The sequence below is a fragment of the Medicago truncatula genome, chromosome 3 (assembly GCF_003473485.1).
Source record: "Medicago truncatula cultivar Jemalong A17 chromosome 3, MtrunA17r5.0-ANR, whole genome shotgun sequence".
Classification (NCBI taxonomy): Eukaryota; Viridiplantae; Streptophyta; class Magnoliopsida; order Fabales; family Fabaceae; genus Medicago; species Medicago truncatula.
The window spans coordinates 7398564-7423214 of record NC_053044.1 but is presented as its reverse complement, the minus strand read 5'-3'; the positions used below and the strand labels follow the sequence as shown (position 1 = coordinate 7423214).

Below are 24651 nucleotides of genomic sequence, written 5' to 3'. Positions count from 1 at the left end.
GACCACAAATGAAAAAATACATAGCTGTTCCTTCACACTTAAACAGACATCAGAGTATCACTTTCTCTCAAATAATTTGTTATCAACAAAACTTAAAGGCAGTTGTTCATTATCCCATTTTAGTTTAACATGTCTTTTGTCAAAGCTCAAAACATGTTGCATCAGAGTATACAAAGGCACACAATGAGTTAAAATTCGCAAGATATATTCCATAGGAATCAAAGTTCTGGACACTATGAATTAATAGTATATGCTATGTAAAGTGAATCTTTGATGATTCCACATAAAAGAATGTATTGTACTATTTTATAGACTCTTTTTGTCTTGTATTTTAGGATTTTATTGAGGATCAGAGTGAGTTACTAGTATCTTAGGAAAGAGTCAGTAGTATTTTAAATTGAGTCAACATGCATCTTGTAATTCCCTAACAAGACAACTCTATAGGATATTGTTGATATTGGCTTCAAATTTGTGTTCTGGAAGAACAGAGAAATCGTGACACGATTTTGGCATCGTGACACAATTTCAAGGTGCCGTGAGCTAGTTTGCAGGACGCCAAATCGTGGCACGATCTTGGGAAATCGTGACACGATTCAGAAACTTGCTCGTTAAGTATCACTGATAAGGACTGGTCATACCTTGGGTCAGACGCAAATCGTGACACGATTTGAAAATCATGGCACGATTTCTTCAGAGGAAGACTAGTATATATTGTGTTCTTGTGCAGATTTGGGATAGAGCTTGGAAGAGCTTAGAGAGAGAAACTTGGATAACAAAGGAGGGAACCAAAGGGTTGAGTGTCTTTGTTGAGAGTGTCTCTTGGGTTGGGAAAAAACATTGTAATCACCTTGGGTAGTGAGGAGTTCATTAGTTGGAAGGATCTAAAGCTTCCTCTAGTGTCTTCTCTTTTAGGGTTCATATTGTGAGAGTGGGGAAATACCAAAGGGTAGAATCTAGGGTTTGTTCTTGTGTAAGCTTGAAGGCTATTGTTTCTTGTAACCCTTTGTAACACTTTCATCATATTGGATTGGAGAGCTGCTCTCTCCCCCAGATTAGGCCATATTGGCTGAACTGGGTCAACAATCTTCTTGGTGTTTTGTTCTTCCTTTCTTGCTTATCTTGTTTATGCTTTGTTATCTCTTTGTGTGGTTTTGCTCTACACTAGTCTAGGGCTGTTTTGTTGTTGTTGCTTGGAAACCATTTTGCTCATAGATTACCACTATCTCTTGCTCCACACATCTTTGTTTTTCATTGGTGTGAGTTTCAACCGGATTCACAACAGATATCATAATCTTTTTAGTTTAGACCATGGGGTTGATCCGATCAGATGACACCCCGAAGAAGTGACCGAAGCATGAAGACCAAAAACAATGAAGATATTGAAATCCAAAGAACATATCAAAGATGAAAATTCCATGAAGAGAGAAGAAATCGGGGAAAAGTGTTCCTGAGCCATGTGTGCGTCTTGAAGGACGAAGGCACACACCCGAATCAAAGTTGCCGCATGTTTTACAGTCTAAAACACAACACTTATGCGCGTTGCGTAAACATGCATGCATAATAATGTGTTTTTTCATCCAAAAACAAGGGTTTGGAATCTTGACGGCGATCAGGTGGCACTTTTTAGCAATGGAAATTACATGACTGAAGACAATTCTTATCACTCTTTGCATGTATAATCTATATTCTCTTTTATTATGTTATTATATGTTATTATAATCCGAAACACTCTAGCTTAGGGTTGAATGAGGAACCTATATGGAACTGTTTGGACCATCTAATCTATGATGTCCTCTTAAAATGGCATTTGAATTATGTTCAACGCATTTTCCTTTTCGTAATGCTTTTCACCGTCTAATAAATTTTGATTCGATTCTAGGTTATATATATAGCTTGTTATTAACACAAGATTTTGTAACATCATCTACATATAGTGTTCATTGTTATTGGCCTAGACATAGAAAATTTACTTGGCAGGGTTAGAATTTAATGTTATTATAATTCCCATTCTTTCATTCATCTTCTTCAACCATTCAAACATGGGGTCATGAACATTTGAAACCGCAATCCTAAAGAATTTATTGCCAATGATCATGCATTCATTCCAATTTAGTTGAACTTGGTTTAAAAATGGCTTTTCAAAAATCATTAAAAATTAAAAATATCAAACCAAGAAATCGAACCTGGGTGCACACACTAACTTGAGTGACTGAGTCTTTGTCAAAAAAAAAAAAAAAAAAAGCTTGAGTGATGAGTCATACTCCCAAACCACTTGACCAATACATATTTCATGTAACAATTTGGAATGCGAAAATATCTTACTAGTGAGCAATGTTCTTTTTTTTTTTTCCAGTTTTCTTATAACCTAGCTTTAGTTCAAAATAAAAATCATTTTATGTGTATATTTATGAAATAGTAAATCTTTTAAAAAAAATATATGAATTCATTCATTTGATTTTTATATTTTAAATATCATTCTTTAATATAAATTCATACTTTTATTTAGATTTGATGAACTACAACAATATTTCATTTGTGATAAACTGAATTGTGATTTATTTTAGGTACTATCTTTCGTTTGGATCAGATAAATTGTTTAAAGCTATTAAATGAAAATTTTCAGAATAAATGTAATGTTTGTATTAAATATTTTTGCATTTTATATGTAAAAAATATGTTAAATATTTGCATTGTGCTCCTTCGGATTTTATTTGCTTTTATATCTTGAAACAAATTTTTATGTAGCAAGATGAGAAAGTTAATATGACAGTTTTGAAAACTAATAACTATTTTTATAATATCTACATTAATGTAGTGTTTCTATTAAATATATTATTTTATTTTATTTGCAAAACATTGTTAAATAATTGCACCACACTTGTCGCAAAATTTAAGTGTTTATATTTGCGGAAGAAAATTTTCATGTACCGATATGAGAAAGTCGATATGATAAAATTTTCAAAACTCGTGATTATTTTCTCGAGTTACGAGAATATTTAAAAAAAATAAACTTCAATTCAACAAAATCATAACTTCTACCAAGACATTCACCGGCAAAGCGGAAGCCCCTCTAAAGAAAGTTATTCAGGAATAAATGAAACTCTTTTTACTTCTGGCACAAGTAACAAAAAATTGATTAAAAGTTTCATATCTTTATTATTTTCATACTTGGTCTATTTTAATATTTTGGTTTAAATATTTAAAATTTATTTTTATTTTTATTTTCTTGCTAAGCTAGGAGATTGGCGAGGCATCAAGGTGAAGCGATGACATCCCAACTAGGTTAGCACCCCGAAGAACCTTCATCCTATACTGCCAATCTCAAAGAAAATTTTATTAAAAAAAGGGAAAAGATGTACAAGAGGGAGGACTAGGTCAAAACCCTCAAAAGAAAAGCAAAAAAGAAAGAAAGAAACATAAACATAAAATCAGCTGACTATGGTAACCTAGAACGAGGTATCCCACTCCGATCCATAAAGAAGTCAGTGTGCAAAGCCTGAGGTAACACAGAGGACCACTGATTTAGTGTATGAATTACCAAAAACGCAGATATTCCAATATAGAATATTCATTGAACACCTGGGGATGATCCACCCCGAGAACGGGTTTTATAAGGCGATTTACCAATCTGAATTTGCTTCCTGGATAATATTGGAGTAAAAGGAAGCTTCGCATTTGCCTTGTCATATTCACGAACACGGTTCCATAACTCAAGATCATGCTGAATGTTTGGATTCATGTTAGTATTTTCATAAACCACCAAAACCTTGTCCCCATTCTCATCAAGCTCGGCCCATGTCACCACGGATGAGGGGTTCCATGCTAGTCTCTCCATTTCCAAAACTACCTCTTTGTCCACGGGAATGGACCTAGCAACAAGAGGATTGGGACGGGAGCTAGCTTGCACGTCATCGTGCGCTACAAAGTGTTGAGTCGGTTTTTATTGTTTGGTGGTCGGTTAGTTCTTCTAAAGTTTGTCTTGACCTCTCTTCCTATTTATGCTCTTTCCTTCTTCAGGGCTCCATCAGGTATAATTTCTTCCCTTGACTCTATTTGTAGTAATTTCTTTGGGGGGTTGTGAGGATCATAGGAAAATATCTTGGGTCAGTTGGACCACTATTTGTTCTCGGATGGAGGTTGAAGGGTTGGGGGTGCGGAGGTTGAGGGAGTTTAATGATGCGTTGTTGGAAAAATGGTGTTGGCGTTTATTGGTGGAGAGGAGTAGTTTATGATATAGGGTTTTGGTGGCGAGAAGGATGGGAGGTTAGAGGTTGGGGGCCGGAGTGTTTCTTCTTGGTGGCGAGAGATATCTAAAATTTGGGATGGGTTAGCGGGTGTTAGTGGTGGGTGGTTTCAAGAAGGTGTGTCTCGTTTGGTGGAAGATGCGGCAGATACTTTATTTTGGCATGATCCGTGGTTAGGTGGTGTGCCGTTTTGTGTGCGATTCAGGCACCTTTTTGATCTTGCGGTTGATAAATCTAGTACGGTTGCGTCCATGTATTCTAGTGGGTGGGAGGTTGGGGGAGCAGGTTGTAATTGGAGAAGGCGGTTGTGGGTGTGGGAGGAGGAGATGCTAGGGGAGTGTATTATTTTACTTCGTAATGTTTCTTTGTAGTTTAATGTGAAAGATACTTGGAGATGGTTGCTGGATCATTCTGCAGGTTATACAGTTCGTAATGCCTATCAATTTTTGACTTTACAGGACAGCCCTCAGGTGGAAGGTGCAGATGCTTTGGTTTGGCATAAACATGTTCCGCTGAAGAGAAAGGACTAAATGTAGTAACTGTGAGAAACTTAGAGGACCGAAATAAATTAATTTTTAGTTAGATGACCAATCCAATACCAATTAAATAGTTAGAGGACCAAAATCAAAAAATGATGTTAGGGTTTTAAAGATCAGAAAAGATTTGTATATGATAAGATATATATTTTTTTGGCTAAATTACCAATTAACACAAAATCCAAGCATAAGATCGTGTTATTATATATTTAATAACGGAGAACGCGTAGAATTCTAAGTAAACTCACAAAAACCCTAGCTACCTCGTCTCTTTTTTTTTACTTATTCTTTCTGCTACGCAGAGAATTATTGATAAAACCAATAGGTTCTCTGATAGTGTTTTGAACCCTTCTTCATCTCTTTACTACCGATTTACAGCAACATGATTACACGCAAGGCTACTTTGCCTCCAACACCAAAAATAAGGGAAACCAACTGCCGCAAAAGGAAACCTGAAAAGAGAGAACCGTTTGGAGACACAAGCAACAACCAGATACACTCGAAGAAGGCGATAAAGAAATCAATGGAGATGAAGGGAGGGAAGGAGGCTGTTGTAAATTCCATTAAACTCAAACCAACATCAAGAGCCAAAATAAGATACACAAGCCACAAAATGATACTATTGAAAAAGGCAATTAAGAAATCAATGGAGAAGAAGGGAGGAAAGGAGGCAAAGTTTGCTAAGACGATGAGGATAATTAAGCCGGAACGCTCAAAACCAAAACGTCCTCGTCGTCTCGCCTTTAAAATCCGTCCTTCTAGATTATCCACTATGTCTAATTCTCAAGACTTGCCCATCATTCAACCAGGTCAGTTGATCACTAATTCTAAAGACATTCCGAATCATTCATTAGTTTATCTACCTAATTTGGATTCTATTGCTGGATACACATGCATATCGGATTGAAATATTTCAATTAATAGCACTAGTTCAATTGAACTTATCTATTTGGCATAGAATATAATCGTCGAAGCTTAGTCACTGATCTGCACATCAAAGATAATACATATTATAGAATTGTGAATAAAGCAAATGTAGATACGACTAAATTAGAATTGTGAATACAAGGTTTTGGTTGTAGGGTGTTTCAAATTAAAATTGTTGTCCAAATTGTTGTTCAAACAATCACACCAATGAATAACTCTTGTGAACTGAGAGAAGCATGTAAATAGTAATTTATTGTTTTGGAGATTTTGCCCTTTCCTAACTTATTATTTGTTCCTTTTAGGTAAAGGCCCAATTGTAATTGATTTAGAAGAAAACAAGGAGTCTTTGATTTCTAAAAAAAGACCAAGACCCAGTGCCATCAAGCTCAACGGACCATCCTATCCGAAGATGTCGAATATAAGCAAGAAGCAGTCAGCCGAAGTAGCACTTACGTTAGATATAAAGAAGAGGACCAAGGTAACTCGATTGTCTTTACCCTTGTCTTAATCATTCCAGGTTTCTCTAATCATGTGTTTTTCTTCTGTCTTGCAGAGGGCAAAATTTTCTCAACAAGGACCAAAGGAGAATGTGGCAACCCCTGATCTGCAAATGAATAGGGCAACACCATCCACCACCAATGTAAATTTTTTGTTTGACTAATGATTAAGTTTTCTTTTACATGTTTGTATAAAAATCCTGAATCTTTTTGGATGTCTGTAATTTCAGGTTGTTAGGTCTTCCATCCCTGAACAATCCCAATCGCCAAAGATCAACAAGAAGCCGTCACTCAAAGCAACTTTGACATCAATAGAAAGAAAGATGAGAACCAAGGTAACCATATTGTCTTATATCATTATAATCTTAACAACTTCCAGAATTTTCCTTCTGTAATTATTATTTTATCTTTTCTCTCGCAGATGCTGAAATCCTCTCAAGAATCACAAAAGGAGAAGGTTGTAACCCCAAATCCTCTAACGACTAGGGCAACACGTAGCTCCACCACCAAAGACTATGTTTTCCTTTACTTAGTCCGGTAAAAATCACTAATTTTTTTAGAAGTTTTTGGTTTGTATGACAAACATTTTGTATATAGAAGAGGTATGAATGCATCTAAATAATAGTAGAAGTAAATTATGGTTCACGCTATTCAAAAGTGGTTTAGATATCGACTCCATCGATTTCAATTATCTTTGCAAATTTTAGTTTTTTTTTCGTTTTCAAAAGTGTTTTAGATATCTACTCCATCCATCACAAGGGAATCAAATAAAAAGAACCAAATGTTACTGAAATCATCTTCATGCACAAGGGGATCTACAACATGTAAACTTCAAAGAAATTATCAATTATAAGGATCTTAGAATTTATATAAAGACGTCAAATGTGTGTGCACCTTCATCCATGATGATAGAGAGTAAAAGGCACAATCCTCTGATTCCTATAAAGACGTCAAATGTGTGTAAAACAATTTTAAACTAATATCCGATTAGAATCACTACTTTTCCACATCACCTCACTTTTGTATCATTATGTTGAAATTATAGCACGAAAAAGTGTGGTTTCTCATTAAACATTAGTGTACAGCTATTTTTTACTTACAAGTATTACCATTGATCTTATATTTTACTAGCTTTCAAATAGGCACTACGTGCCCACCTATCTGCTTTTTTTTTTTATTGCACTGATGCGTATGAATTGTGAACAGTAAATTTTATTAAATTTATATTTTGATTTTCATTAAAATTGTAGATATAAATATTTTGCACATTCATATTGTAACACTGGTCAGAATATGAGACAGAGTTTAATAGCAGTAGATAAGATAAAACACGAATATATATATATATATATATATATATATATATATAGAAAGAGCAGACACAAGCAATTATACTAGTTCCTCCTACAATTTAGGAGTACTCCAGTCCTCTTGCACATTCAAAGGATTTTCACTATAATCACATATGATTACAAATTTCTACAGGAGACAACCAAAAGATTTCCAAAATGATCTAGCGCAAAAGCAAGAGACTTCCAATGCTCAATAACAACTGAAAGAGACTTCTAAAAGATTACAAATAAGATATTTGTTCTTACACTCGATATACGATTAGAGGTGTTAACAATTAAATACTATGCACTGATCAGAGTCTGATGAGTTGAACTATATATGCAGTGGCGGAGCCTTTCATGGGCTGGGGTGGGCCACGGCCCACCCGGAAAAATTAAAAAATCAACGATTATAGGTCTATTTTGCGAGATTTTATGTAATTTTGTGTCAGTTTTAGGTTTCGGTTAATCCAAATTCCCGCAAATTGGTGTAGTGGCCCACCCGAAAAATTTAAATAATTCAATTATAGGTCTAATTTGCGAGACTTTAAACAATTTTTTAATAGTTAATTTTAGTGACCCACCCAAACATTTTTTTCTAGCTCCGCCACTGTATATATGTTGGCATTTTCTAAGTTTTTCTAAGTGTTATGCACCGGTCAGAGTCTGATGAGTGACGACTAGCTCACATACTACAATTTTTCCGTAATCACGTTGTCCTTATGTTGGGGAGTTTATGTGGCCTGCGTAATATATTTCTACTCTCATTTTAAAGTTAAGATATTCTAAAACTTATAGCATATTGAATACCTATGCTTCAACGAAATTGAACAAAGTCAAATAAGAATAAATCAAGTCTTATTTTCTACTTTCATTGGTTAAATAATTTATTTACGCACATTAAAGAATAAAAATAAGAGGGGTAAAATTGGAAAACTTCATATGAATGAAATTTGAAAATATGCAGATCAAATGAGAAGGATAATAAAATATAATTTCAAATATAGTCATAAAAGGAACCAAATCTGCAATAACATCATTAACCAAAAGTGACCCTCGCTAGCAATATTTAAGAAATTATTTGAAAACCATAATCAACAGAAAAACAAAGAAACGCATATAAAACTAATTGATAAACTCGCTTAAAGTTTGTCCAAATTATTTATGTTGACATTCCCAAATCCAACATGCAGCACAACTTTGAACAATCATCATGTAAATAACCTGCTTCTGCACTGGCGAGCTTAACAGCCCGTCCTCACTACTGAGTTTGGTGAGCCCATAGCTGCTGGTACATCGACATAGTAGGAATGGGTTGGATAGTATTATTGTATATTGCAGTCCCTTGGCTAAAAGGATTATTTTCTTTGTCACCTAAGGACTGAGATGAATGCCCTTGAGTGGTCACATCGGTTTGAGTTCCATCATTAACAAGTTTAGGCAATGGCGCTGAAGAAAATTCATATTCCAGGTTATTCAGGCTAGCATTTTTTCCATCCAAAGTAAAGCTGCCCACTATGACCTGTAAATGATTCATAAAATGTTAAAATTCTTAAAAATTTATAAAAGTAATGCAACAATGTTTCATTAATCCTTCTTGTAAAAAGTACTATCAACACACAAGAACTTACTTTCAAATTGCACATTTAAAAATCAACATGAATTATCTATCATTTGTGAGCAATACCTTTACCAATGATGCTGCAATAAGCTTATCAGCAACTACACCTTCCAAAAGGCGTGAATCAGTGTTTGCTAGAGACACCTTGAAGTAACTCATTCTTATATTGTCGCTGTTGTTGTCATAAACTTCTAAATTCCCAAATAAGGATACAATTTCAAATTGACCCTATAACAGAAAAAGGCATCATTGCAAGAGCATTAAACCAAATCATGTTTATTTATATAAATCAACTATCAAATTTAACATATTGACATTTTAGCACATTAAATTATGAAAGATTAAGCATATACAATTAAAGATGTCGTAGAAAAAATACCATCCATGTGATTTATTACTCTCAAAATAACCATAGAAAGAAAAACTAATAAAATTAAAGCTAACACACAAAAATGCAAGTGACACTCTTCAACAGCTAAATATAGTGGTAATTAAGTAGACATTCTTAAATTGTGTTGTGTTTAGTGAATATCATAAACTAAACAATGCAAACATAGCAGAAATAATGAGCAGAATATATCAAGCTACTCCATTCCATGTTGTCAATGGATTTGGATTTCCTACAATCACAATTCAACACATTCACACAATTATTAAATTGGTTGTTCTTGTCATGGTTGGATGATGCATATTTTACCTATGTTTGAGAGTTAAATAGAAAAATTCAAATAACTTGCGTTATTGAATGGATTCCAATACAAAGGTTTTAAAAATTATGAGAAGACAATGCTCATACAAACAAACTACTCTCTTTATTGAATATCATAATACAAACAAACTTTTTTTCATATCAGATAATAGATATTATTGAATGGATTCTTATTAAAAAAGGATGTAAAAAGTACTACCTCGTAATTAAAGATGCTCCCTGAATGATGAAGGGCGACACTGCCAACTAAACCATGAGCAGACATAATGCATATCTCAGTATCAGGTTCTGCTACTGCCTGGCTATAGGCTGCTACTTTTTCAATGATGTCCTACAAACAAGTGAAAAAACTTATTGGTAAAAACCAATCTTCAAAAAAATCCAACCACCACCAGATAAGTCAGCAAAAACTTCCGAAAATTGTATAAACAACCAGATTTTTAACATCATCAAAATCGACATTAACATTGCAATTTATAAAGTAACCAATTTTAAAAAAATAAAATGTGAAAGGTAGTGTAATATATAACATGTTAATGTTTGAATTATAGGTTCCATTGCATACCTCTCCTGGATTCACAAAGATCACATGTGGAATTATATCACTTAGGCGTGGATTCAAGGATGAAGGAACATTCATATTGATTGGAGAGCGTTGAGCAGTGTTTGGTTCCATCACGGTGGTTTGGATGGTGGTTGTGAATGGATCTGGACCCACTAAGATGACAATTTCAAATTGATCATGGTGAGGGTGAGGAGAGTTTGGTATTTCATGCAAATCCATGAAAATACACTGTTGCAAAGAAAATAGAGTGATTGAAAAAAGAATATGAATTAATGTGTATATATAGTCAAAGTAACTAAAAGTGGTGACGATGATAAAGATGATGATAAATGATGACGAAGAAAGAAAAATGTGAACCTAAAAACTTTATAATCGAAGAAGTGAGGGAATAAGGAAGGTCTTGGATTATTTTATTTTATTTATTTGGGGTTTTTAATTTTAGGTTTTATTTTTGGCAAATTCTATGGTACACCCAATGAATTTGGGTGCATTGATGCACCAAGTCGTAAAATTAATAATAAATCAGTTGTTTTTTTGAAGAAAAATAATTATTTTCTATCATTGACAACTAAGATAATTAAATTTTATTTACCAAAAGCTTCGACAAAATAAAATTTAATTTTTAAGAATTTTTATTACTCATAACAATGAATATTGATTATTTTTTATGACAAAATGTAATTTTTTTAATATAATCCTTATAAACAATGAAATGATGGTTTTTCTTATGAAATGATATTTTCTAAAATATAAATATTGACAAATACCTTTTTATTTCATTAAAGTGGTCGTTAATTTATAAATTTTGTGCAACAAGAGTACCGGTACACTCAAAATTATGGATGCACCATAGAAGTTCCCTTTATTTTTATTGTTTATTTTTCTTGTGGGCCCCTACTAATTACATTTCATTCATGGACTTAAATTATTAATAATATTATTTAATTTATTTATACTTTTGGTCAAAAATGTATTTATTACATAGAAGCACTCTATTCAATTTAATTATTTTATGTTTGACTTTTGCAACACTTTTTTCTGCGTTTTTGTAATTATTTTTTTAGAAATAAAACATAATATCTCATATAATTTAAAATATTATTTTTACTAAGTTGAGGTAGATAAATTAAGAGTTTTTCTACTTGCACCCTAGTTAATCATGGTTGCATCCCAAAATGATAAGATTACCCTTTCATAAAATTTGATTTTCAAAGAGTCTATTCCTTCTTTTTAGGTTACACCCCAAAACCCCTCTTCCAAAACCATATTTCTCCAAACGATCGATTTCAAAACCATACTTTCTCACGTCCTTTCATGATTTCAAAGAAAATTCGAAGCAAATCAGGTTAGCAAGTGTTATGGGTTATGGGTTCTCAGTTCTGCGATTTTGTGTTTTCCTTGTTCTGCGATTTTATGTTCAATTTGCGTTTTTCTTGTTATGGGTTAGCAAGTTTTGTAAAATTATTTCTCCCAATTTATTGTTGCGATTCTGTGTTTTTCTTTTTCTTAGTTCTGCGATTATTATCCTAGTTATTTCGAATTCAATTTTGTTTTGATCAGGCCAATTAGATTTCTAGGTTTGTTGTATGTTCTTCTCCATATGATGATTATCAATTTTAGATTTTTTTACTGCTTCATATTTTCTGTTGCACGATACCTGTTCTTTTTTGTTTTAAGGGATGCTGGTTCACCATATTTTAGCAAAATAGAAGACTTATTTTAAGGTTCCTAGGTTCTCATGGCATTAGACATATTTTAACAAAATCATATATTTGTAAATCGCCTTAAAAATCATATTTTAGACAAAAGTAGTAACATAAAGTATTAACTATTTGTAAATCACCTTAAAAATGAAAAAGAGGCTAGTTTTAGTATATGTAGTAGTGACTAGCTTTGGAAATGTTATCGTTGAAACCAAAAACATGAAAATACAGGGAAATCTCAAAAGAATGTCTTCTATCCAAAAGCACAAACATTAGTGTTGGCTATCTTGTATTGTAGCAAATAGAAGATATCTATAGTTAAATCAAATAACCATGGTACTATTATTATGATTCAAGAGAGTTTTAAACATGGCAGAAAAAATTACAAAAGAATGTTCAGAAGCTGGTCATTTTTAGCACAATATTAATAGAACCAAATGCTATCTTTGACAAGTATAGATTCACCCCATTGGTGGAGTTGCTTTGTTTACTCAATGGACTACTCTTCTAAAAGCTTTATGAAAGTGGTAATAACAAGATGCTTTGAAAGTAACTTTTCGACTATGAATTGAGTAGGCATGGTGCGGACATTTACTATAATAGAAAAAGATCATGCCAATATCTTACTTGAACTTGTACTTAATGTTTAGGCATGGTGCGGACATTTACTACTGATGGAGAAGGGCGTGTTAGGCCGACTGCGTCAGCACGTCGACGTGGCCGCACAAAAGTTACTTCTTCGAATCCGGTGGCTGAAGAGGAGCCACATCAGGAAGTAGAGGAGGCCCAGTTGGATGATGTTCATAACATAGAAGTTGATGATTCTGGTGTAGATGGATATCCTGGTGGTCCTATTGACACTTCTGTTCTTAAGACATACGGAGACCACGTGGCTGGTCGACTTTGGAATGGAGAGGTAATCTACTGTAAAACTTTCTCGTTATGTTTGTTTTCAAATTAACTTTTTTCATATACATTTTCCATATATTTCAGGATCGAGGGGAGCTGAGGATATTCAACAACGGAAAAAAGATGAAGCGTGTTATCATTGATCATGCCGAGGTACAACGCTTAGTAGAGGGATCGGGACTCCTACCTTTGTTGAAATGCAGCTATGAAATGATAGACAAGGGACTCATTTCTGCTTTCGTAGAGAGGTGGCATCGGGACACCAACAGTTTCCATCTTCCGATTGGAGAGATGACCATTACCATGGATGATGTGTGGTCTTTGTTACATATACCTATCACTGGGGCATTCTTCACTTTCACTGTGTTTGACAGGGACCAAGCTGCAATTGTATTATCTGAACTATTAGGAGTTTCCATATCATTTGCTCGGACTGAGTTTCGTGTCACTAATGCGTCACATGTTCGATTCTCTTGGTTGTTAGATCTGTATAATCAACGTTGTGGTGAGAAACGTTGGGTTGAGGCTGCAAGGGCATTTTTATTTTGTCTGGTTGGGTGCACACTCTTCACTGACAAGAGTGCAAACGGAGTAGATGTTGCATACTTAGAGTGTTTTCGTGACCTCGATAGTTGTGGAGGATATGCATGGGGTACTGCTGCCCTTGCCTATTTGTATGACAATCTATGCCATGCAAGCCTTCATCACATCAAAACTATTTCGAGTTACCTAACACTGATGCAGGTATCAATATTGTTACACTTATACTTTTTGTTCTTTCATCTAGATAAGTCATCTAATTAATTATTAACCCACAAGTGTTTTTATTACATCTACAGGCATGGGTTTATGAACACTTCCCTTCTTTAAGAACTAATTCTTGTAAGTTGAAATCAAAGTATAAAGAAGAATTACCCCGATCCATTAAATGGAAGCCGAAGAGGGATAAAGGTCAGGTGATTCCTTTTAGACAAACTCTTGATATTATGATTGTTGATCAGGTTTGTTGGAATCCTTAAGTTAAACACAGATATGTCTGGCCATTTCAAGATGCATCACTTTATAGGGGTTGGATCAGGTGGGGTCTTAAGATGTATGCACATCTTCCTGATAGATTTTTGCGACAATATGGACATGTACAAAGTATTCCTTCGTTACCTTGTGAAATCATAGGTCATTCAACCACTCCAAATGATATGGATGTTATGTTCACGCAGTATGCCATTCATTTGGTCGATCCTGGTCCACGTGTAAATGACCCGTCAGACTGTGTTGACGGGTATATGGAGTGGTTTCATGCGATCTCTCATCCTTACATCATACGACAAAATCCAGACACATCTAGAGATACAACATCATTGGTAATTGTTTAATTTTTATTTGTTAATAATATTTTTCTTGAATTGTTATTTAACTTTTCATGTATCACTTTTAATATTTGCATAATTGCAGCCTAGGGTCATGCAAATTCTCAATACGCTTCTCAACAAGCAATATATTACACCTGAAGGAATCCCACTTGTGAATGAGTTAATGAATTTGTTAATTGTGGAGAATGGTGTTAGTAGAGACTGGTCAAACGTAGAGACATACAAGCGGAAGAGGAATGGAGGACTTAGACAGACTCAATAACTTTATGCATTTAACTAGAAGTGCAACTTTATGCATTTAATTAGAAGTGAAACTTTATGCATTTTTTAAAACAAGTGCAACTTTATGTACTTGACTAGAAATTCAACTTTGTGTATTTTGAGTACAATTTTGATTTATGTATTTTGATCACAAATGCAACTTTATATATGTTGATCTATAATTGTTAACCTTACTTCAATTTGATGTCATTAGTCGTAACAAAAGGTAATTACAAATGTTATGTACACCTCTTAAAAAATAAAAAGGTAATTACAAATGTTATTGTAACACAAGTGTACATACTTAAATTAAGTTTAAGTAGGTTCATGTGAATTGAGTTTAGGTGTCCATGTAAAAGTTAAACCTTGTTCAATAAGTATACGTAATCTTAACTTAGTTTATCTAGGTCATGTAAACTCAGTTTAAGTAAGTTTATGTAAACTAAGTTTACATAAACTTACTTAAACTGAATTTAAGTTAACCTCAACATGTAAATTGAAACAACAGTGCAGTAGAATAAGAAGAAAAATATTGAAACCAAAATCAAGGGTAAAAACCAAATAAGCATAAAAGTTTATTACATTAAAGCACCAAAATCAGGGTAAACCAAAATGTATTGTGATGATAATTGGGTTACATATAAGATCATTAACAGGGATCACCAAGGTTTATAACAGGTTCAAAAGTTTTTGGAAATATCGTCAACCAGGCCTGTACACGTGTATGATATGCAGTTTCCCACGTTTGAGCTTCTTCTTTGCAGTACTTTCTCCACAAATTGGTTGCTGGTGGTATTGGAGAATCAGGCTTCAGATAAACCTGTTGAAACAACAAACTTAAATTTTTAAACTTATTCGTATAGGTAATTTTAATGAAAACATTAAAAAGATATAATCATATACATGTACAAAGTGACAATAATTAACGTAAGTAATTACAATGAGACCAGATGATGGTGAAAATGGACTTCTAAGAGGAAAAAAAGTCATTGGCATGTCCACCGACAATGATACTAGTGTGATATTATATTTCGAAGCAATGACATGTCCCATTGTTGGAAGTGTCATCCACTTATCCCTCGTTGCATATCCGTCAACATATAAACTTTGGATCAAATTTTGAACATAATCTTCCCCACCAAACATCCTTGTGTAATCTTCCCTCCACTCTTGAAGCTCTTCCAAACATTCATGGCGGATTAGAGGCCATGAATCTTCACCTCTTCCAAGCAAAGCGCCAACTGCACGATACCCACAATTACCATCTGGACCGACATCCAGAACATCATCTATGAAATGATGGATCTCCTTATGTAACCATTCCATAAAGGGTAACACTCTAGATTTATCAACCTTATTGACCGAAGGTTGAGGTGTAAGCTTATGGACCGATGGTCGTGTTGTAAACTTCTGAACCGATGGTTTTGGTGTACATTTCGAGACTGAAGCTTGAGATTCAATAGATGCATCTACGTGTTCCCACCATGATGGATCACGCTTTGTTGATTTTTCTCTATTAGACATTTTTCTCTTCCCTCTCTTTGGTGCACCCTTTGTGTTTGCTTTGTTGGAGGGTGGGCACATTGAGGTAGTTGTTGGGAAAGCAAGTTCATATACCTTACCCTTAAGTGCAATTTTTCCAGACATATCAAGCTCATCAAATCTTCTCACTAATGCATCAATCTCAGGTTTCAAAGATAATTCAGATGATTTGTTGAATCCGTCATCAAAAAAATTTAACCTCCTCCAGACAATATGAACAACATTCAATGGAATAGCACTAGGAATCATACTATATCTGGCTAGTTCACATGCACAAGGTAGGCCATGAGTCATTCTAATAGTGCAACGACAACTACACTTATCAATACCAACATATTTCACACGGTCAAACTCATTAGCAATGTGCGACAATGCATACCTCGAAACATGACCACATAAATGAGCATACAATATGTTATTGTATCGATGTTCTTTTGAAATATGCTAGTTTCAAATGATGATTTTATCTCATTGTGTTGTAGTGTGATCATGCTAGAGACAGCTTCCCAAACACTACATATGTCCCCCATGCTATCTTGCAATATCCTCTTCAAACTCCAATGTGCAGACTTAGCCCTATTTGTTGTTGTGTTCCCTAAGTGCATAACTTTGTTTGTCCATGCCTTAACAAATCTTTCCTTGTGAGGAATCAACCATTGTTCATGTACATAATCATGAAAATTGATGCATTCAATACAACTTTCTTTAAACACTTCCAACTTTTGTTGATACTCAGATTCGATAGAAGAATACACTACACTTTTCCATGCCTCCATGACCATTTTCCGCTTCTCCTTTGGAAACACGGTAAGATTGCATTTGGCTTTCACATTCTTGCATACATGAAATAGACATAATAAATTTACTGCATCTGGAAAAACAAGTTCCACTGCATTCATCAAGGCAAGATCTCTATCAGTAAGAATGACACCAACATCACCACATGTAATTTGTTCTTTCAACTTTTTTAGTGCCCATGTAAAGTTATCCTTACACTCAGAATGTAAATAAGCAAACGCAACCGAAAATGTTGTTCCAGTCGAAGTAACACTGACAATCTCAAGCAATGGCAATTGATACTTGCAAGTCTTATATGTGCTATCCATAACCAAAACTAGATGGAACTTATTCAAAAGTGTGATGGAATCTGGATGTGCCCATAATATGTCCCTCAACTCATCAGAATCATCCTTCTTTCTATACCAATAGACGTACTTATCATGCTCCAACAACGACATCAGATGTTGCATTTCAGTCTTGTTTCCCCTAATGGATGACCGATATGTTTGGCGTGCATTATAAACCTGGTTGATTGTTGTTAAACTCTCTGCATTATGATCCCTAAATGTCATCAATATATTTCTCGGTTTAATCCTACTCTTTGTCATGTCACCGAGTAAAAAATTTTCTTCATGAGATAATCGACCAAGAAAAGAATGACCAGTCAATAGGTTTGATAAATCATGGTTGTGCATACCATGTTCCACAACAAGAGTCCATCCTTCACCATCTCTTGAAGGTATTCCTCTCAATCTAAAGGGACACTCACACTTTTTGGTGCACGTACCCCTCAAAGGTTTAGGATTCTTCCAAGGCCTATACTTTCCGCTTCTTTCACAACCAAGAATTAGCTTTGTTCTTGTTCCTGGTTTTGCTGTGGCTACTTCAGACCTATAGATCACAACAACAACACCATTTTCCTTTCCAACTTTTTTAGTCCATTTCAATAAATCAGCACGTGTAGCAAACACTTCATTGGTGGTAAATACACTTGTAGAATCTACTAATTGTACGTCAGTATTCTCTTCTCTGATGTCCATTTACTGAAAAAATTAAAAAAATTGAAATTGAGTTAAACGATGGAGAAGACTTAATTCTACTCTAATTAAAATTGAGTGAAACGAAGCATAGAAGGAAAAAAACTTGCTTTAACAATGTAGAAGACTTGATTCTATTGTAATTTAATCTAAAACTTAGTTGAAGTAGGTCATATAAACTGAGTTTAAGGGTATATACTTAAACTCGGTTTAAGTAGGTTCATGTAAACTAAGTTTAAGTAGGTCATGTAAACTTAGTTTAAGTAGATCATGCAAAAAGTTCAATCTTATTCAATGATTATACGTACGTCATCTCAGTTTAAGTATGCACATGTAAACTTAATTTAAGTAGGTTCATGTAAACTCAGTTTATGTAAGTTAGGTCATGTACACTCAATTTAAATTTAAGTAGGTCATGTAAACTCAATTTAAGTATGTTCATGTAAACTCAGTTTAAGTATGTTCATGTAAACTCAGTTTAAGTAAGTTCATGTTAACTCAGTTTAAGTAGGTTCATGTAAACTCAGTTTACGTAAGTTAGGTCATGTACACTCAATTTAAATTTAAGTAGGTCATGTAAACTCAATTTAAGTATGTTCATGTAAACTCAGTTTAAGTATGTTCATGTAAACTCAGTTTAAGTAGGTTCATGTAAACTCAGTTTAAGTAGGTTCATGTAAATTAAGTTTACATGAACCTACTTAAACTGAATTTAAGTTAACCTTGACAATGTAAATTAAAACCATAATCGTACAGTGCATCAGTGCAGTTGAAGGAAAAAAATTGAAACTAGCAAATAGAAGAAGAAATTCACTTACTTAGATCCAATTGAGTAGGGATGAAAAATATTTTGATTCACTCTTTAATTTCCATGGAGATTGATATTGAACATCAAATTTGATCGATGGCTTTGTGGGGGTGAAAGAGAGGGTGAAACTCACTGACAATGAATAAAATTAGGGTTTTAAGAAAATTTATATAAAAGGGCAATTTTGGTATTATAAAAAACTTTTAAGAAAATTTGGGTGTAACCAGAAAAACATGGGGTGTAAATAGAAAAACTCATAAATTAATATACGTATTTGAATAGTGCAAACAACATTCTCTATAAAACTCTTTTTTTAGTACTCACTCTTTCGACGAGATGTTGGGGATTAGCGTAAAAAGTCTTAAAGCTTTGAGGTTCGACAAGACACAGATTAAGAAGTGAAGCCGTCGAAGTCAAGCAACTGCCTCTGAAGCGGGAAGATTCGAATTTCGAAAGAGAAGTGGTTTCCTCAAGGGAGAACGTGGGAGACAAGTGGTTGTCTACATGGAAGGAGTGTTGATCGTGGGATTAGTTTCTTTCCAATTATTTCCTATGTATAAATAGTAGTTTTCCATAGGAAAACCGGGTCACAAATTGCCTATACAGAATTCTAAAATAGTTGAAGTACCGACGCGAGAGAAAAGAGTCATAAAGAATGTATGTAAAGGATTTGTCGAACCACTTTTACTTTTAATGCACTTGCATTTGCACTTTTTCTTTTCTTGAAGTTTCTGCAATTTAAACTTAATGCATTAAAACCTGTCAAAAGATGCCATACGGTCTCGTCCCGTTCGTTAAGCAACCTACGAACTCGATGAACGCACAACAACAAAATGCACAACATATTCTAGGATATCTTGTTTGGTCCTGCTTGTTATAATAAAAAACACTCGATATCTGTTTGCCAAAAACACCGGTAAACAGAGGAAGAGTGTGATATGTGCTTCTAAGATTCATAAATGAGTGGACCTTTAAGAACATTGGGACTACACTGATCGAAATTCAGGAAAGCTAACTTAAGTTTATATTTCAATTACCTCTGATATAGTAAGACCTCAAACGTACGTCCGTGTGATCAATAGGTGTAACTCGAAAGCTGGAGGGGAATGAGCCCATATCTCTGAGAGAGTAAGGCCCCACAAGTACATCCCTGTGTGATTAGCAAATGCAACTTGACAGCTAATAGGTAGTAAGACCCCATGAACTGATCACTTAGATAGATAATTATTAATAACATGAATAAGACTTGATTGTTACGTAATTCTAACAATTAAATAGAGGGGATTCGAATCATAAACGCCACCAACATTCTGCAATCAAAACAGGTAAACTATGCACTGTTGCAAACAAATTAACTTTGAAAAACTCTGAACTCTTATCTCTTTTATTTTATTTTGTTCCCAAATAAGTAACGTGAATCGTTCTGTTGAAACGACAATCCATGTGGAGACGATACTCTACTTATTTTTTAGTACTTGGTAAACGATTTGGTACATTTGCCTAATCCGACCATCAAGTTTTTGGCGCCGTTGTTAGGGATTGTTTATATTTTCGATTAAGCAATTTAAATTACTTATTCGTAATTATTTATATTATTGTTTTAGTAATTTATTTATTTCAAAAAAACGAGAGAGAGAGAGAGAGTAAGCATAATAATTATAACATTAATTATTATTATTTACGGTCACTCTTTGAACAATGTTGCTTGGGTATATTTGTTTATGGTTATTTCAGGAAACAAATCATGGATTATTTTACAACAGACCAGTTCAATCATTACAACAATACATACCCTATAGAGTTTCATGAATCTGATACATCACAATTTGATATGGCACAAGCTACACAAAATGTGATAGCTGAAACATCTAGATACATGGATGAGTAATACGAACTCGTTAGGAGAGCAAGGGAAGAACAATGCACTATCTAGCATCAAATAATAGAGATCGTGGTTGAAGCCCAAAACCACTTCAAAGGAACCAAGATGCAGTAAGACATGACAGCATGGGCGGATCTACTGTTAAACATGGTGTGGTAGATATACGTTAAGTATATATATAATATAAGTCATCAATGTATTGAAGTTTTTTTGTTAGTCTAACGGTATACCTTTGATGGTTGGCTTGCAGATCCTGTGTTCAACTCTCGGCGAGTTGCACAGGGAATCGAACCTGTAACACCATGGTAAAATGCTTTCACCCAAACCACTTTGCTATAGTTTTTAAGTTGTTAAAGCTTTATTTTGTTAATATATATAGTTTCTTTGCAAATTTTGCCACACCAATATCAACTGTCTAGATCCGCCCTGCATGATAGTCAGTAAGACAATTGGACGGTCACATATGCATAATCAACCTAATCACAATCCCTTAAAGGTTTCCGTTTTTGCGTGGAGGCTCATCCGTGATCGTTTACCAACAAGGACAAATTTGATTGCTAGACGGGTGTTGTCGCCTGACATGTCTTCGTGTGTTGCTGATTGTGGTCATCCTGAATCGGCTCGACATCTATTTTTATTGTGTGATACTTTTGGTTCTCTGTGGCATTTGGTGCGTGACTGGATCGATTGCTTTGGGGTGGACACAGATAATATTTCAGATCATTTTTTACAGTTCACTCATTTGATAGGTGGTGGTGCTGCTAGACGTTCTTTTTTGCAACTTATATGGCTTCTTTGTGCCTGGGTTGTTTGGAATGAACGTAATAACCGGATGTTTAATCATGTTGTTACCCCCATCCCTTGTTTACTAGATAAGATTAAGCTGATGTCTCTAGGTTGGTTGAAAGCTAAAAAAGCTACCTTTGTTTTTGGGACTCAGCAGTGGTGGTCAAACCCCCTTGTTTGTTTGGGTATTTGCTAATGTTTTTCTGCTGTTTTTGTTTGTAACCATTGTAACTCTTGGTTTCTGTGGTAGTCTCTAAGGCACACCTTATGCGTTGGGAACTACCCTATTCGTATATAATTCCATTTTGGCTTGTTAAAAAAAAAAACAATTCAAAAATAGAGAAAAGAAATAAATGGAGAAAATATTGTCAGAGGGATTAACTTGTCTCGATTAAATATTGCAAGATATTAAAATGATTTTTTGTTTTGATGAGGATTAATTTGGGCCTTGCACATTTTATAAGAGACCAAAATGGGTCTCTACTAACATTTTTTTAGCAAAATTTTATCAAAAAACAATTATCAAAGACAAAATCTAATCTGAATTTTAAAATTCTAACAACTTTGCGTTAAAAAAAAAAAAAAAAAAAAAGACCATTATTTATTATTTTTTTTGACAAAACTACCATTATTCTTACTAATGCTTATTTACAAGAGCACACCATAAAATCTAATCCCAAGTCGAACACCATTAAATGCTACCCTGAGAAAACCCTAGCTACTTCGTTTTTTTTTTTTATTTACTGCCACTGTAATCAATAGGCGCTCCAAAGTATGCTTTAGCCGATTTACAGCATCAACATGCATTCATCCAACGCCACTTCGCCTCCAACTCCAAAAACCACTGAAAACTATTGCCGCAAAAGTAAAAGTGAAAAGAGAAAACCCTTTCGCAGCAACATGACACTCTTGAGAAAGGCAATGAAGAAATCAATGGAGAAGAAGGGAGGTAAGGAGGCTGAGATTGCCAAGACCTTGATTAGAATTAAGAATAAGCGCTCAGGAGATCTTCGTCCTCGTCGTCGCACCTTTCAATTTCGGCCTTCTAGGTTATCTACTATGTCTGATGCCCATGACTCTCCCATCACACAACCAGGTGTGATTAGCCCTAATTCTCAAGACAACTCACCAGGTCAAATAAGCCCTAATTCTGAAGACAACGCACCAGGTCAGATTAGCCCTAATTCTCAAGACAACCCAAATCATTCATTTGTTTGTCTAGGTTTAGATTCCATTGATGAACATTAATAATATGTATCTGAAAGAATTCACCTAAAATGTAACTATTAATTCTGTATTAAAAACTAGATTTGTTTGTAATAAATAAAAATGGATTTGTTTGAATTGTAGGTTTATTATGTGTTTTGAAGCATTTTATATTAAGCCAGGTAGGTGATTCAATTAATGAAATTTCGAATTCAATCAATTCACTAAAAGAGTGGTTCAATTTTTTAGTTGTAAATTCTGTAGTTAATTCAAAGACTTGTGCCGGAAATAAAAACAAAAGTACAGATCAAGAGAAAACAACACAGACAATAACAAAATTTGCTCAGCCCGGACAGTGGAGATTGGAGGATGGTTGGATTTGTTATGGTGTTGTGATTTATGCTCAATTGAACCAAACTGATTTCCAAAACTTATCAGAAGTGAAATGGGAATTGGTGAAAATATATTATTTTGGAGTGAATTATGGACAGGTAATTCCAACGAATCAATTTTCAATTTCTTGAACTGTATGGATTGGCTGTTGCAGAATAAGAACTAGGTGGGCAACAGGTTCGAACTGGTGATGGCAGCCAAATCTGAACAGCGATATCAGATATAAAGCTGTTTCTGTTTGATACACAGCTGCTAAAAGGCGTGTCAGATGTTGTAAAATGGTTGCCGGACGAGTGCAATGGGTTCTCCGTAAAAGGATTTATCAAGAGATGTGCAATTTATGTTTTCACAATGATTTCGACAATGAATTCTGGGCAGCCATGCAGCGATTATGACCAACAACAGTGCCATCCAATTAAATTTGCATGTTTGGTTGGGGAGTCTTACAAGATAGGCTTCCAACCGTGTCGAATTATGGAGAAGAGGGGGTGATCCGCGATGCGCATTGTATTTTCTGTCTTTATGAGATTGAAACCGCAAGTCACTTTCTGGATTTGACATTCAATTGGCTTCATTGGAAAGTAACTAACTGGACGGGGAGATAAATTGGTCGAGAATTTTCTTCTATTAAATTCGTTATGCATAAGGAAAGAGTATCCTCATTTGATTAAGTTACTAACAGCGTAATCTATTTGGTTGGAGTGCAACGACACCCTCATTAACCAAACATGTTGGAGGTAGTAGATCGTATCAAGTAGATTTCATGGTCATGGTTTATTTGTCGAGATGATAGTAGTAAAAATCTTCTTTCCTTATCTTGGTGGCTAAATCCAATACTTCCTTTCAATGTATTGTTTTGAGTACTCATTTCAATAAATCTTATAAAAAAAAAAGTCACAAGTCACCCATATTTTTCATGTTCTATTGTCTCTCATGTCACAACTAACAATCATATTCGGAAATAGATCATAACCTGCCTTTGGAATTTAGCCATCCCTCATGTGGTTCATCTAACGGTTGAGTGTTCATGGAAAATAAATAAACAAAGAGCAGCAGTTTTGAAAAGAGAGAAATCAAGTGGATGGAGGATTTGGATTGTCTTCAGCCCTTTCCCTCATGTTTATTGTCCTGCCCTAATCAGAACCATCCATCATACCGTGCTCGTTGAAAGCTGATTTGGATCCTCTCCATCTACCCATTCTCTCCTCCCTCCTTCAGCAAATTATATCTGTTTATCTCTAAATTTTAGAGAGAAGATCAAGAAAGAAAATAAAAAAAGAAGATCAAGAGAGAGATATACACAAATTGGAGAAAGAGGGGGGAAGGAGAGAATGAGGGGAGGAAAGGATTCAAATCAGTTCTAATTTCGTCCTTAAACCATCATGACACTTCTCAGGACATCAAACATAATCGAGTATATATTAGAATCTTTTCAACTACTTGGAATCCTGCCCTCAAATATATAAAGCAAATGTAGATGCGACTAAATTATAATTTAAGTAGGGCTGTTCAAATTTAAGTTGTTGTCAAATTTAAATTCTCTG

At 34.5% G+C, this 24651-nt stretch overlaps 4 protein-coding genes across 4 annotated transcripts; 3 read left to right on the top strand and 1 right to left on the bottom strand.

Annotated features, from left to right (window-relative positions):
• Positions 1-8654: 8654 nt before the first annotated feature.
• LOC11443724 (AT-hook motif nuclear-localized protein 8) lies at positions 8655-10653 on the bottom strand. The gene is made up of 4 exons (XM_003598881.2): positions 10431-10653; positions 10065-10196; positions 9223-9384; positions 8655-9057 (listed from the first exon to the last, which is right to left on the bottom strand). The coding sequence occupies exons 1-4, from the start codon at positions 10647-10649 to the stop codon at positions 8797-8799; spliced, it is 774 nt and encodes a 257-aa protein (XP_003598929.1). The 5' UTR covers positions 10650-10653; the 3' UTR covers positions 8655-8796.
• Positions 10654-12316: 1663 nt separating this feature from the next.
• On the top strand, positions 12317-14061 carry LOC112420051 (protein MAIN-LIKE 1-like). The gene is made up of 3 exons (XM_024778657.2): positions 12317-13049; positions 13127-13786; positions 13882-14061. The coding sequence occupies exons 1-3, from the start codon at positions 12786-12788 to the stop codon at positions 14059-14061; spliced, it is 1104 nt and encodes a 367-aa protein (XP_024634425.1). The 5' UTR covers positions 12317-12785.
• Positions 14062-14077: 16 nt separating this feature from the next.
• On the top strand, positions 14078-14826 carry LOC112419884 (uncharacterized). The gene is made up of 2 exons (XM_024777976.2): positions 14078-14403; positions 14495-14826. Exons 1-2 carry the CDS (start codon positions 14134-14136, stop codon positions 14672-14674), a joined length of 450 nt encoding a protein of 149 aa, XP_024633744.1. The 5' UTR covers positions 14078-14133; the 3' UTR covers positions 14675-14826.
• A 6359-nt stretch (positions 14827-21185) lies between these two features.
• Positions 21186-21704, top strand: LOC120579484 (uncharacterized). Its single transcript, XM_039831867.1, has one exon. It carries the CDS (start codon positions 21186-21188, stop codon positions 21702-21704), a length of 519 nt encoding a protein of 172 aa, XP_039687801.1.
• Positions 21705-24651: the final 2947 nt, after the last annotated feature.